General features: G+C 39.1%; 1 protein-coding gene and 1 long non-coding RNA gene across 16 annotated transcripts in view; one reads left to right on the top strand and one right to left on the bottom strand.

Annotated features, from left to right (window-relative positions):
• The window catches only part of LOC106981951 (uncharacterized), a 76,057-nt gene that overhangs the window by 19,914 nt on the left and 40,993 nt on the right, over positions 1-15,150 (bottom strand). For 2 of the 4 annotated variants that reach the window (XR_008299404.1, XR_008299405.1), the window contains exon 3: positions 4,724-4,843. This is a non-coding gene — a long non-coding RNA (uncharacterized LOC106981951). Of the gene's footprint in view, positions 1-3,304; positions 3,500-4,723; positions 4,847-15,150 lie in introns of those variants that run through there. The other 2 variants (XR_008299403.1, XR_003422479.2) reach the window with 2 other exon arrangements.
• Positions 1-15,150, top strand: part of NIN (ninein) — a 98,485-nt gene that overhangs the window by 72,728 nt on the left and 10,607 nt on the right. For 5 of the 12 annotated variants that reach the window (XM_027065687.2, XM_027065692.2, XM_053224444.1 and 2 more), the window contains 7 exons: positions 1,945-2,058; positions 4,775-4,897; positions 5,566-5,679; positions 6,416-6,562; positions 8,271-8,438; positions 9,972-10,121; positions 12,289-12,393. In XM_027065687.2, the coding sequence (XP_026921488.2) occupies positions 1,945-2,058; positions 4,775-4,897; positions 5,566-5,679; positions 6,416-6,562; positions 8,271-8,438; positions 9,972-10,121; positions 12,289-12,393 (921 nt within the window). Of the gene's footprint in view, positions 1-1,944; positions 2,059-4,774; positions 4,898-5,565; positions 5,680-6,415; positions 6,563-8,270; positions 8,439-9,971; positions 10,122-12,288; positions 12,394-14,353; positions 14,415-15,150 lie in introns of all 12 variants that reach the window. The other 7 variants (XM_027065693.2, XM_027065691.2, XM_027065698.2 and 4 more) reach the window with 3 other exon arrangements.

Here is a 15,150-nt window from a genome sequence, read left to right as displayed (position 1 = left end):
GTGGGTACAGTCACACCTTGGGGTAGTACTGTGTAACCATAAAAAAAGAGAGAGAGGAAAAAAAGAAAGGGAAGGAAGGAAGAGAGGAATGGAAAGTTGTCTACCAATGTGAAATTATTTCCAGGACACACTGTTACGTGAAAAAGAGAAGCACAAAAGAGTATAGGATGACTCTGTCCATGTAAGAAATAAAGGGATGTTCTAAAATACACATGCTCATATCCTCACTCATTTGTGTGAAAAATATACAAAAATGATAAACCAGAAACTAAAGAGATGATTACCATAGAAGGTGGGTGGGAAAGGGATGGAAGAGAAGAATGGGAAGGTTGTAGAAGGGATGAGGGAAGGGAGTACCACTTCCCTGAGTAGATCTTTCCCATGGCTCTGACTCTTAAAAGCATAGCTCTTCACATACCCCCAGATAAACACCCAATCGAAACCAATCAAGATGGTGAGGAATACCAACCTGGAACACAAACACTAAGAAATGAACCTAACTATATTGTAAATGGATAACATAATTACGATGGGGAAGAAAAGAATTAAGTAAACTGGAAATGATTTTGACTCTATACTGTAGGGCTAAAGAAAAAAAGAAGTGTACACTAAAATACTCCAGCCAGTGAATGTGTTTCTCGTGGGGGATAAGTCAGTAATTCTGAAACCACTTTGTGTATATTGGAATTGAGCAAATAAGTAAATAGATTATAGGCAACAGACCTGAGGTTCTCACTGTTGGAGAAGGAAGCTGCAAGGAGAAAATGGGGGAAGGCTAAACTGAACCCTCTGGTGTTGGACTGGAATTTGAGGCATTAATATAAACTCAGGTTTCTTCATATATATATAGATAGATAGATAGATAGATAGATAGATACAGATATAGATATAGATTGATACAGAGATATAGATGTGTGTATATGGATGGAGTGCCCAGATCTTGTTTCTAAATACCATTTTCTTTTAAAAGAAGCCAGGGCTCCTTGGAAAAATGATTGATTCTAGGGCTAGGGCAGGGAAAATACAAGATGAAAGAAAAAAGTGCTAAAAATAAATAAAATAAAATAAAATAAAATAAAATAAAATAAAATAAAATAAAATAAAATAGATGGGGTGCGTAACGAGAGGACACAGAACCCCACTTGAAGAGCTCCTCATGGCCAAGGCTGGAATAGTTTGACCAACAAAATAATCATAGTAAAGGATAAAATAAATACAGAATAAAATAAAAAGGTATGGATACAAACCGATATTAAAAATTGACTAAATGGGAGAGAATTAACACCTCTCCCTTAAAGCAGAATTCTGATAAATAAATGTAGAAAGAAAGAAGAAAATAGAAAGTTATCATTAGGCAAACATGAGAGTAGTAACTGTTGTAGACAAAATCCGATAGAAACTAAAATTAATAAACAAGTTTAAGGAGAAACACAGTTATCATCGTCTCAACCTGTCTCCCCCAAGAGAAGTAACTCTGTGGTGGAGAGACTTGAAAAAACTACCTGAGAAATCATGTTCATGACGTTGAGGTGGACAGTCTTTCAAGAGACAATTTCGGGGGGCACCTGGGTAGCGCCCAACTCTTGGTTTGAGCTCAGGTCGTGATCTCAAGGTTCATGGGTTTGAGCCTGGGGTCGGGCTCTGCACTGACATTGCAGAGCCAGCCTGGGATTCTCTCTCTCTCCCTCTCTCTCTGCCCCTACCCCACTCATGCGCGCGTGCGCTCTCTCTCTCTCTCTCTCTCTCTCTCTCTCTCAAAGTAAGTGAAAATAAACTTTAAAAAAAAATAGTTTTGGTTCATTCCACTGAGTATAATGGTCATAAAAGAGTGTGTCGTTGAATCAGGGGCTTGAGTTTTTTTTATGCTGCCTTGTGTGAATCCAGTAAGTTTCCCTAGGCTAAATGAGTATGTCCGCTCTTTGATTTTTTAATTTTTCTTCTTAGTCCTCCACTTTAGTGTCTTCTCTGGAGGCAGAACTGTCTGAAGTGAAAATACAGACTCATATTGTGGAACAGGAGAACCTCCTTCTCAAAGATGAACTGGAGAAAATGAAACAAGTAAGACTGCATGCTGCTGGGAGTGGGTGCAGTGGAGAGGCTCACAGTACATCGTGAACCTGATGGTCTGGCGCTGCCAGCCACCGGACATCCTTAATACACTGTCCTGTCAACTAGCTCAATGCTTCGTAAAAGCTGAGGGTTTGCAGTACAAGTCCACGTATAAGGGCTCCTATCCCTAATCCTCTACATGCTGTTTGAGGTGTGTAACTGACATGTTGTAGACTAAAATTCTATAAATCACAGCCGCTTCAGTTTAAGAAATTTGTCGCTCTCCTTTCCTCTAGCCGGGTGACAAAGTAATAATAAGTTTGTCTAAAATGAAAGTGACTTTCTTGCTCATAACTTTAATAACTACTCATCCAGACTGGTGTGACACACACAAAAACGTACCTCTTTCTCTTTTTTCTTATGGCAAGTATGTGGCATCTATCTTGGGCTAAGGAGCAAATTCTAGAACATTAGCAGGGATGCAGTCTCACTTATGAATTTGGTTTTAAGAAGCCTATGTCAAAGTTTCAAACAAAGACTTAATTTTAAGTATAAAAGAGGGTTCACCTTAAAGGTATATCCTGAGCATTGTCCTATTTTATTCTTAATTCTGCACTTTTCAGTGAGTACAGGATTTGAGCAATCCTAATTTATAAATAGGAGAATTTAGTTCTGTTTTTTAAAATTGCTTCACTTAAGGTTTACTTCGATATTAGGACATCCTTAGATTATCAGATTCTCTCTTTTGTATCTGTTCAGCCTGTGAGCACAAAGGTGTCCTCTGAATGCTGAAATACTGAGTCTCTAGCACTAAGTTTATGTTTGTGTTGATCTCTAGTTGACTCCTACAAGTCTTGACTTCCTAATAGGATTGTAAGCCTTCCGGGGAATTTGTGCCTCTCCTAATGCCTAGTACTGGTACCTGAGAGGAGTTCTGTAAGTCAGATGCTGTTCTGCAGAGCAGATCTGTTCTGCCATAACAGAAGCTGTCTGCCTTTATAAACATTCCAAAAGTTGAAGCTCACAGGCCTTTCTATGGTGCCTAAGTTTTCCAATGCTGTTATTACCAAGTTCATCCTAATTACCGTGGGCATACTTTTCTCCTTTACCTTTTGAAAATCTGTTGTTCGGTCTTTAAGATGATAATGATGGGCTCCAAATCCATAGCATGGGAAATGCATGTTTTGTGACTTCGCTAAGCTAGAGATCAGAAGAAAAGGAGTGGATCTGGGAGTAAGATAGCATGATGAAGACATCATTTGGCATGTTTTTATTGTGTAGGTTTTACAGAGGCGGTGGGATAAACAGTGAAGTGGAAAAATGGTGAGCTTTGTCTGCCTTGGGTAGAAAGTTGTTTCACGGCATCTGGGCTCTTTTGGATCACGACAGTAGAATAGTATCAGCCCATTGTTGCTGCCATACAACATGGACCTAGGAAGTATGTGCTGCTCTGTAGGACATAATACAAGTAAAATCACTTTGTGAGTGAGAAATTATCTGTTGCACAGCAAAGAAACACAAGTAGCATCAGCAGAAGCCACATGCCAGCCTGCACACCCGAAATGGTACCAGGCTTTGTGAGGTTCTGGGGATGAGGAAGCAAGGTAGAGAGCAAAGGAGAAAGATCCTTTAGTAAACCAGTGTCTCGGTACTTTAAAATACACTGTCCTATGTCCTTCTGACTTTAGATTTGTAAGGTGTGCTGTATTTGTTCTCAGTTGAAGACAAGATTCAACCCTTAAAGTCTATTTTGTCATATTATTCTAAAGCTAAATGTGTGAAAGAACTTAAGGTATAAAGTAGAGAGATGGCCACAAAATCTTAATGAAGAACTGAAAATATGGAAGTCAAATGAAACAGAGGGAAATTAAAAATACATGGACTATGGGAAAGGGTAAAGACGTGTAAGAAACAATCGGTCTCTTTGAAGCAGTCATTGGGAGGAGGTAGGAATCACTCCCATACCCTGGGACATTTAGCAATATCTAGGGCCATTTTTGTTTTTCACAACTGGTATGTGGAGAGAGGGGTGCTATGGGCATCTAAAAGCCAGAGATGCTGCTAACCATCCTCCAGTACACAGAAAGGCCCCCCAAAATGTCAGTCCTAGTAAGGCTGATACTGAAATGGAACGGAAACAGCCTTTGGTTTGCCTTGATTCCAGTGGAGAGGAGGAAGCCAGTGTGTCCGCATTAACATTTTACTGAGCCAGGCAGTTTTGGCCTCTTCCAAAGGGAAGGACCCATGAAACAAAGTGAAAAACACTGATTGTTTTAGCTTTAAACTTGTCTTTGTGTTGATACACAGTCCTTGGTTCATGCCAATTCTATACTCTTGACTGAGATTGCTGAAAAAGATTTTTTTCTAGTTAAAAAAGCATGAGGAAAATGTATGGTGCTATGTATGTACACATGTCAAATTGATGACAGAATGGCAGTATGTCACTTATTTTCCCCTGAAGGTGCAACGGAAGCTAGGACCGTTACGTAACAGTATCTGTCTGCTTGAATCTATCCGAGCAGACATTTTGGCAGTCAGTTGGAGAATGGAGAGAATCGAGTAGGGAACATTTTGTTAAATTTAATTATAGTTCCTTAGAGTTTATATGTCCTCTGAAATATCTATGTAGATAGGGAAATAGCAGCAGCCATGAAAACGCCCTGTTTATAAATACCTCTTTATAAATACAGCCATGAGACACGATGGGATTGTTGATCTCTTACAGCTGCACAGATGTCCTGATCTTGGTGACTTCCAGCAAAAACTTGCTAGTGTTCTCAGCTACAATGAAAAACTGCTGGAAGAAAAGGAGGCTCTCAGTGAAGAACTAAAGAGCTGTGTGGATAAGGTAGGAAACAGAAGACTTTTTACCATCACCATACAGTGTATACCATAGTGAGCATTTCTCTATGTCCAGTGGCACTCAGCAGTCCCGTTTTAGCCTGATCGTTCCACCGTCTCCTGGAATAGCATTTCAGCAGGCCTTACGTGCCCTCTGAATTTCTGAGGTCAGGATTTTAACAGGAGGCTAAATTTGTTTAATAATGATATTATTAAATATAGTAATATACAGTTTGCCTCATTTTAATATATAGCCATGCTACTTAATATATAAATAAGTATTGTCGCATTTAATACTCTGAGATCTATTACATAGACACACGCTTTTTTTTCTATCATATTTTCCCTAGCAAATCCCACAACACTGCTTTCGCCCCACCTGCCTTAGTAGGCATTCCATGTTTTCCTATTATGGTACGCTCTTGAGAGTTCTAATTGCCTCCCGGCCTACCGCTTCTCGCCCGCAATGAGGCAATGAGAGAGAAAAATGGAAACCACCAAAGAAAACAGACTCTTCAAAATTAAAGGTAGAAAAGGGAGTCAGGAAAATGTCTGTGTTTTACTTTGCCCTGCTCCCACATGGCGCTTATCTTTTCAGCCTCTCTGGAGATGCATAAATTGAGGCTAGATATGTTTGCAAACATGCCTACTATCTCTTTTCTTTTCCTGAAACAGTTGGCAAAATCAAGTCTTTTAGAGCACAGAATTGCCACTATGAAGCAAGAACAGAAATCTTGGGAACACCAGAGTGAAACCTTAAAGTCGCAACTAGAGGCTTCACAGGAAAAGGTATGTGGCCAACTGTTGTTTCACCTGTACAGTTAATATTTTCCTGTGTATTCCAACAGAATTCCTAGTAGGAAGAATATTCCAGATAGAATTGGCCTAAGAGGGTTCATAATGATTCAATTTGATTAATACTTGTCATATGCTTATAGTGTGAGGAAACTTGAACAGTTCCCTCAGAGTTCATTATTATGAGATTACCTCATCATTATGAGATTACTTATAAAAGCTTAAGAATACTGTGTAGAAATGACTGCTTGTTTCTGATTTAGAAAAAGGATTTCTAAGGCACGTTCATGCCCTGTTATGATACCTATCAACATTGCTTTTACAAATTTAGATTATTTTTAACTAAATAGATACTGGGGCACCTGGGTGGCTCATTCGGTTAAGCATCCAACTCTTGATTTTAGCTCAAGTTGTGGCCTCATGGTTCATGGGATTGAGCTAGCTTTTGTCATGCCAGCTGGTACTCACTGGTTCTGTAAGATATCACTTGGTCATATACCAGATTACTGTGTTAGCGACACCTTGCTCCAGGATATAGCTCATCATTGCTCTAAATATAACATCCTGTAAATATACATAATAACTGGGGTCTCCACGAGGCTACTAAAAAGAGCTGGATATAGTAAATATAAGGGACCTTGGAATTCTCTTAGCTCATTCATTCCTGGACATGCTGTAGGTGAGACCGTGAGGATCTGCATCACAGTGTAAGATTTTTCTCATGATGCAGGTTCAGAGTTTAGAAGACACCCTACAGAATGTGAACCTGCAAATGTCCCTGATTAAATCTGACCTACGAGTGACTCAGCAGGAAAAGGAGGCTTTGAAACAAGAAGTGACGTCTTTATATAAACAACTTCAGAATGCTGGTGACAAGGTAATTTCTTTTTTATTGAGGTATAACTTTATACAGTTAAGTGCACAGATTTTAAGTCTGTAACTTGAATATTTTTATGGATGTGTGTGTTTACATAAATATATGGTTGATCCCTGAACGACACAGGGGTTAGGAGCCCCGGCCCCCTGTACGGTCAGACATCCACCTAAAACTTCTGACTCCTCCAAAACTTAATTACTAATAGTTAGGCCTGCTGTTTACTGGAGGCCTTACCAATAATATAAACAATTAACACATATTTTAGGTATTATATATATTATGTACTGTATCCTTATAATAAAGCTAGAGAAAATACAATACTGTCTCAAAAAAAAAAAAAATCTCCACATAAGTGGATTCGTGCAATTCAAACCTATGTTGTTCACATGTATATTTTCCATACCTATGTATGTGCATAAATTTATATTTGTGTAAACAACTCCTATCTCAAAATATAGAATATTGCCAGCACCCAGCAGGCTCTCATGTCTCCCCTCCAGTCGATAACCACAAGGGAACCACTTTTTGACCCTCTGCCACCATAGGTTAGGGATGCCTTTTTCTGAACTTCATATAAATGGAAGCATAGTGACAAGGTTACGTTTTGTGTTGCGCAGGTCAGGAGACCACGCTGAGTTATTTTGCGGTAACAAAAACACTCTTGATGTTATATAAAGTGTATCTCATTTTAATATATCAAAATGCTATTTTGTGTGCTTATATAAATTAGAAATGGTATTATAGATGTCAGCCTTGTGGAGATATTAAGATTTTGTCCTACCATAAAAGTAGGACAGTTATTTTAATCCAGTTGTATCTTGGTGATACTTTTTATTTTACACACACACACACACACACACACACACACACATTTTTAAGCAGGCTCCATGCCCAACATGGGGCTCAACTCATGACCCTAAGACCAAGAGTCTCACACTCTACCTACTGAGCCAGCCAGGAACCTCCTCTTTATTTTTTTTAAAAAGAAAAATAGTTCTTTCCATTTTAAAAAAATTATTTCTGGGCTGACATTTTTCTCAAAATGAGATTGTAACTTTTTCTTTTTCATGGTTTAGCTTAAAACACAAAAGGCTTACCTACTTGTTACCTTTTTTAAAGCATTTTCCAGAATCCAAAAAATCACTTTGGTAGCATAAAGCATATTCCTGAGTTCAGGGCTCAATTACATGGACAGTATGTGCTTTGGATTCTAAAAAAGGATATGATTGCATATGGGAAAATGAAAGAGTTTAGCTTGTGAAAGCTTTCAAGTTAGCAGTGCATCTTGAAGTTCCCTCTGTGTTCTGTTAACCAAAAGAATAGTGATCTGGGTTCAAAGCATTAACTTGATAAGTATGAAGCAATTTTTAAGGCCACCAATCTCTACGCACTTGGGTTCTATATAGAATCGACTTGCCCTACAGTCATCTTTGCTGTTAGACTTGATGGGACTATTTTGCCGAAGATCATTTTAAACAAAGAAGTTTCCAAACCTTTTTTTAAGTCACACCCCCCAAATACGGTATGTATGTGTGTATATAGACACATACACACATACACACACACACACACACACAACATACACTCACCCCCATTAGAAGACACGAAGAATGAAAGGTACTTCCTAAGAATTATTGTCATTGAGTAAATATACTCAAAACAGAAATCAGCTTGTTTTTAATGCTTAACTCTTCAATTTACTCTTAAGAACTGGGCCCCAGAAATAGCCACCTTCCATAACCAGCAGCAAAGGCCTTCTTGGGACCAGATGGATCATCTGATGAAGGAGGAACAACAGCTGCTTTGGCAAGAGAACGAGAGACTCCAAACTGTGGTGCGGAACACCAAAGCGGAACTCACGCACTCACGGGACAAGGTAACGAAAAGCGGCACATGGTGACATACGTTTGAAAATAGTGTGGTATAAAAATGAATGTTTGATAGGACTGAAATGGGTCTAGGGTATGGATTTGAGTATTCTGCTATGGCAGACTTACTTTAAGAATGCGTAATGTATCATTTACTTGCAAATAATTTTATCCTGATATGTTTATAAAATATTTTGTTTCATTTTGTGTAATCAGTTCTACACTAAAAGCAGTGATTTTGATCTTGACTTTCAATACAGACTCATGAGAATTATGGTAACTATGTATTCTTCATTTAAATAGACTAGCTGTCAAGACTGATAGTACAAAGTGGCAAAATTGGACTCCATCTTTTTGGGCTAACTCCTTGTAAGAGAAAAAGTACCCCTTTTTAAAGATTCAGCCTTTTAAGGTTAGAATGGTCTCTGAAGATGATCTTTTCCAACCACTAAACTGATGTTTATATGTAGTCTTTACTTTTGCTAAGTAGTTGACCAACTATGCTTAACCTATGCTTAAACATTTCTCTTTTTTTTTTTTTAATTTTTTTTTTTTAACATTTATTTTTGAGACAGAGAGAGAGAGAAAACATGAACAGGGGAGGGTCAGAAAAAGAGGGAGATGCAGGATCTGAAACAGGCTCCAGGCTCTGAGCGGTCAGCACAGAGCCCGACGCGGGGCTCGAACCCACGGACTGCGAGATCATGACCTGAGCCGAAGTTGGACGCTTAACCGACTGAGCCACCCAGGTGCTCCTAAACATTTCTCTTAAGGAAGAACTCTCTGAAGAGCCACAGATAGCGATTTAGAACACCTACTCTGTGCCAGAAACTCTGCTATTGCTAAAGTTATAGCGTTGAGCAAGACAGACCTGGTCGCTGTCCTCATGGAACTTGTTGGTGTGGATACATGGTTTCAGGTGTGGACAGTCCAATATAAAATTGATGGGACTGTCACCTCACTGACTCCTAAAAGCCATGCTCATATCAGAGAGCAAGTGCCTAGGACTATGTCTGTTTTCCTGACAGCCACGTCACCCTGTGGACGCCCAGTGATTTGGTAGATCCAGACGTCCTCTATTCTATGGTCTTTACAGTGTTGGGTTTTTAGACCCAACCAGACTAAAAACAGATTTACCTAGAAGGATCTTTTGCAATCCAAAAAAAGCAGACTTCAAGAATTGGCTGACTTGGGGCGCCTGAGTGGCTCAGTCAGTTAAATGTCCAACTTTGGCTCAGGTCTGGTCTCGCAGTTTGTGAGTTCGAGCCCCGTGTCGGGCTCTGTGCTGACAGCTCGGAGCCTGGAGCCTGCTTGAGATTCTGTGTCTCCCTCTCTCTGCCCCCGCCCCTCACTCTCTCAAATATAAAGAAACATTAACAAAATTAAAAAAAAATTGGCAGACTTGACTGGGAAAAAAAAGTGTTTTTAATACAACAGAACCCAAGTACTGAATAAAAACTTTCCTTATGTTCTTTTTTTGTTTTTCTTCCTCACTGGATGACTATCTTAACATTTCTTCCTCTTACATATGTTGTTATTAGGTCCGTCAACTGGAATCAAACCTTCTTCCCCCTAAGCACCAAAAACATCTAAACTCATCGGGTACGGTGAGGCCTACAGAGCAAGAGAAGTTGAGCTTAAAGAGAGAGTGTGAACAATTTCAAAAGGAACGATCACCTACTAATAGGAAGGTGAGTTTTGAGAGTTTGTATGTGTCAACGTCCTTACTGTGATGTGTCCCTAAGTGTAGGTTTCTTTCCCTGCATGCTTCCAAGGAAGTGATCACAATGGTATATTTTGGTTCTTCCTTATATTTATGTTTTTGTAATCTGGTCAAATAGTATTATAGTTCTTTATGATTGAGTGGTGGTTGCAAAGGAGCAGTTAACTTTAAGCATTCATAATGAAGATGGTTAATCATCTTTAGCAGTATTACAGCCCTTTTAATTTTTTTCTAGTATTTATTTACCTTTGAGAGACAGAGACCGAGCACACATGGCGAAGGGGCAGAGAGGGAGACATAGAACCCGAAGCAGGCTCCAGGCTCTGAGCTGTCAGCACAGAGCCCAATGTGTGTCAGCACAGAACCCATGAACCGCGAGATCATAACCTGAGCCATAGTCAGACGCTCAACCAACTGAGTGCCCCACAGCCCTTTTAAGTTAGCAAAATAGATATACTTTAAAATATATATATCCTGAATATCAGGAACATCTTCATATGGTCTGTGTTAGTTATCTATTGCTGTGCAACAAATTAAAAGAACAAACATTTGTTGTCTCCTTTTCTGTGGGCCGGGAATTCAGAAGCAGCTTAGCTGAGTGGTTCTGGCTCAGGGTCTCTCATGAGGTTGTGGTCCAGCTATCAGCTGGGACTACATTTATCTGAAGGCTTCACTGGTACTAGAAGATCCACGTCCAAGTTCAGTAATATTACAGGAAGAGGCTCTGTTTCTTGCTGGCTGATTACCAGAGGCCTCAGGTCCTCACCACCGGGGCCTTTTCTCAGGACATGGCAGTGAGTGAGAGGAGAGAGAGAGAGAGAGAAAAATTCCAAAAGATCACTATAAAAAGCTGTAGTGCCTTTTATAAGCTAATCCTTGGAAGGGACACACCATCATTTCTGCTGTCTTCAGTTGGTCACACAGACCAAGGGTGTGAACACCATGGGTGGACATCAGTAGGGACCATGTTGGAGGGGGGCTACCATGTGTTTAAGTCTCTAGAGCAACTTTTGCTTTCTGTACTTGGTTCCCTGAAGTAAGAGATCTAAGACCAGTGCTACCCTGGGAGTTCTTGTCCCTTGTTTTTCTTTCTTCCTTCTTCCCAACCAAAACTCAGAGTGGTCACTGTTACCTTTCTCTTCTGAAAATTATGGTTTGTGTAAAAACCTGGGAAGAATGATGAACAATCATTTGTTTCTGTCACAAAAATGTTATGAAAATTTTAAGTTTGTGAAAGTTATGACCATAGGTGGTAAGAAGACTGGTTTGTGCTCTAAAGCCAAAATGCCATTTAATTTTAGGTACATTCAAGTACATTTTTCAGAAAGATAAAGGGTTTTATCCAGCTGCTCACTGAGAGAAGAGTCTAATGATAGGTTTTAACTTGAAAAGATTACTCTTCTGTTCAAAAATTCTTGCTACTCTCCTCAGCTCTTTTTGATAGAAACCAAAATCAGCCTTCTATAGAAGTGTCCTGTATTTCTACTTAGCAATATTCCGAATTCCTGGGTCAGGTAGCTCATTAGATTCTTCCTGCAATGGAGAATTCCAAAAATGGATACTCATAAAATCTTCAAATTTAGTCTTTAAAATTGAGAAAGGAGTTATATAAAGCAGGTTTTATGTACTCTTTTAAACCCGACTTAAACTTTGCCTTAAGACAGTGTTTCCCCCACCGATCCATCGTAGAGGATCATGAAAGTGATGTAGTGAAAACTTCTACCTTTTTTATTAATAAAATGTGCTGGAAAATACCAGAGTACATGGTTCATGGTAAGGATAAGTATTTCATGAAATTTTCTTTCAGTGATATGTACTTATAACTGATGATGCGTATATATGTACTTATGGGTGTGAGTTTATGTCCTGGGTGTGTTTCTTACAGTGAGTGACACTACAGTTTGCAAGCCAGGTGCCTTACGGAATCTGTTCTATGTAAGCAGTGATGATCAAAAAGTAGACTAAATATAATTGATGCACTGAATCATAGTGCTGTTTTCCTTTGCTGAATGATCTTTGCTTTCTTCCAAGGGGTGAGATTTCTGACTAGCATGAATTTGTCAAAATAAAGAAGAGCAACTCAAGTGTTTGTTTGTAAAGGAAATTTTTGGGGTTTTTTGTTTTTTTTTTTTTAGCAGGTCAGTCAGATGAATTCCCTTGAAAGAGAGTTAGAAACAATTCATTTGGAAAATGAAGGCCTGAAAAAGAAACAAGTAAAACTGGATGAGCAGCTAATGGAGGTGAGTTTTTAAGCAAAGGGCCTCAGCTCTGAAGAATATTTTAATCCACGAATGTGCTGTTTGTTGAGAGAGAGCAGCATAGCATGAATTCCTATTACAAGAAAAACTGGAAAAGTATGCTGCCAAGCTGAATTCTTTGGTCTGTCTTACCAAGTTTGATAGACATTTTTGCTCATTACAGTCACCGGAATTTACACTGCTTCACAGAGGAAGGAATAATGTGGGTAATCCTAAAATGCAAGGACCCATACCTCAACAAATTCAGGGGGCGGGGACTCTGATACTGGCCCAGAGCTCCCCACCACTGCTGTGATTTTAACGGTTTCCTGATACCTCCCGTGTCATACATAGTGTTTTATAGATGGATTGCTAACAGCCTCTTGGGTTAGGAATTTGGGAATATCAGCATGTAGAAGTTTAATGTTCAGGTGCTGTCATGGTTTATTACAAATTTGTAATTCAGCACTGCCTCGGGAGAGGTACATCTGTTAAATATAAAAATGGAGTTGTAAAACTTGTCAGCTTGGACATTGAGTATCCAGTCTACCAGATTGCTTTCTGATTACTAAGTACAATTACAGGATGTAAAACAACATCCGTACAGATCCTCTATAGTAAGTAAAAACTTCACAGAGATATTTTGCTTTGGGTAGATGAAAATATCACGTAGTGTACTACAAAATTTATCTCAGGTAGAGAGGCATGGGTAAAAAATGTCTTTGTGCTCTTAAGAACTACTACGAGTACAAATATCTTAAAAACAGAATTATAGGATGAGAGAGATTTAAATATTTTCTTTTAAGAAATTGGACATGCCAAGGTAATTTTAAATGGATGATTTTTACGAAATCTGGAGAAATATGAGCAAATACGTCACACTGACATTTAAATGACCACTGAGGTTTCTGCCAATCTTATGTTCTCTGATTTATCCACTAATAGGGAGATTAAACTATAAATAGCATATAATAAGTGTGTTCAAAAGCCCAAGCTACAGGCTATGTTTAGATACAGACATGCTTTCTGATGAAATAATTATATATTGTGAGGAGTAAGATAGCTGAAGCTAAGCCCCACCTCTCTAGTACCAAATTGATAAGTAACAGGGTATATACTTAGGCAGTGGCAGATCCTCTCCGAATGTTCTGCTAATAGGCCAATTCTTCTCCCACCTGCTCGAGCCGTCCTCAGAAACCCCCATCTCTTCCTAACCCCCCTTGACATGATTAGCCATCATAAGCAATTTCCCTTCATTATTTTTCAGAATTTTTAAGATCAAGGAATTTCAGGAAAGCTTTCTAATCTGATGTAGGCACTCCCTTGAGGGAAGGCATCTCTCCTCATCTTTCTATGCCAGTTTAAAAGTCGCTGATGTAATACAATACATATCCATGCTCCAGGGCATGCTCCCACATCACTAGACTAGGAAATAGAAGAATCTGAGTCACACTCTGGGGCTCTTTGAACTGCATGAGGCGGTGTTCTATAAACAGTTCATTTTGAACATTCAAAAAAGGGGTTCCAGTCCATATCAACACTTCTCAAGTCCACTGGGTACCTCCGGTAGCCAACAGTTTTCAAACGCTCAAACGAGAAAATTGCCATTTGGAGATGCAGAATATAAACTGTAAAACCAAGTATTTAACATCAGATCCACCCATGCTGGACCTGGAATCTTCTAAATAATTGTAGTGGGGTAGGTGGAGGAAAAGGTGGTAAGTTCCCAAACTCACAGTGCAGTTGCAGGATCAGAGTCATAAGATATTTTAAAGTTTGTACACGGAGAAATGTAAATGTTGGTGTTTTTGTAAGTTCTTTCTGACTTGAGCACACCTATTCAGGTATATAATATACCCAGTTTTAACTGTTCTCTTTTTGTAACTCATACTTTTCTTCCTCTCTTTATGACTCCTGTAATTTTCTTTTGTTTTTGTTTTGTCTGTGGCTAACCTGTACCTAGAACTCTGTGGTTGGAACTAGCAGAGAAGGGTGCAGTTCTCTGCCTGAGATAGTGTGTGAAGGTAGAACATTCTCTTTCAATCAATTTCATAGCATGGAGACCTCTCATTAGACTCCCTGTTCATGTAATCATTTCTACTGACTGTAACAGTTAATACATATTTAGGTAAGAGCCAGTATTCATTTTCAGTTTGCTTTAACTGTGGCATATGTCTGTTTACATTTAGGCCAGGATTTTCCTCAGTATGTAAAGATATATGTGAAGAAACTCATCCTGCTGATAGAAAATTATGGGATCATAACTCTCCCTATTCTTTATTCCTGAAAATAAAATGGTGGGTTTTCTAAATCTGTAACTAGAAATATTTCAAAACGGGTCATCTCCCACCTCAGAACTTTAGCTTGAAGGAAATGGATAGTGGCTCTGAAGTTTCATGGTAAATGTTTAGTTATAGTCGTGTCTTAGAGGGCCTATTTCCCCTCTCAGAAGCCTTGAGGTGCTTCTTCTTGAGTTTGGTACTTGGTCGTCTTCATTGCATGCCTTCTGTTGAGTCCTCAGTCCGCTGAATGTATCGACAGATGTGGAGTGCCATGCTTCACTGGCCACATGCAGTGTGCATTCTTCCTTTTCCTCTCCCCAACTTCGGCATGTGATACACACATCATTGTCTTACGGTCTTGAACAAGTATTTCTATATCACCCTCTGTCCCCGAATTGCTTATCTTACAGTGCCATTTAAGAGTTGAACATTGACAGAATAGGTTAAAATAATTTTGGATAGGAGTTTCTTTGACTCA

Source organism: Acinonyx jubatus, chromosome B3 (assembly GCF_027475565.1).
Source record: "Acinonyx jubatus isolate Ajub_Pintada_27869175 chromosome B3, VMU_Ajub_asm_v1.0, whole genome shotgun sequence".
Taxonomy (NCBI): domain Eukaryota; kingdom Metazoa; phylum Chordata; class Mammalia; order Carnivora; family Felidae; genus Acinonyx; species Acinonyx jubatus.
The sequence above is the reverse complement of the archived record's forward strand: the minus strand, read 5'-3'. Positions and strand labels throughout refer to the sequence as shown.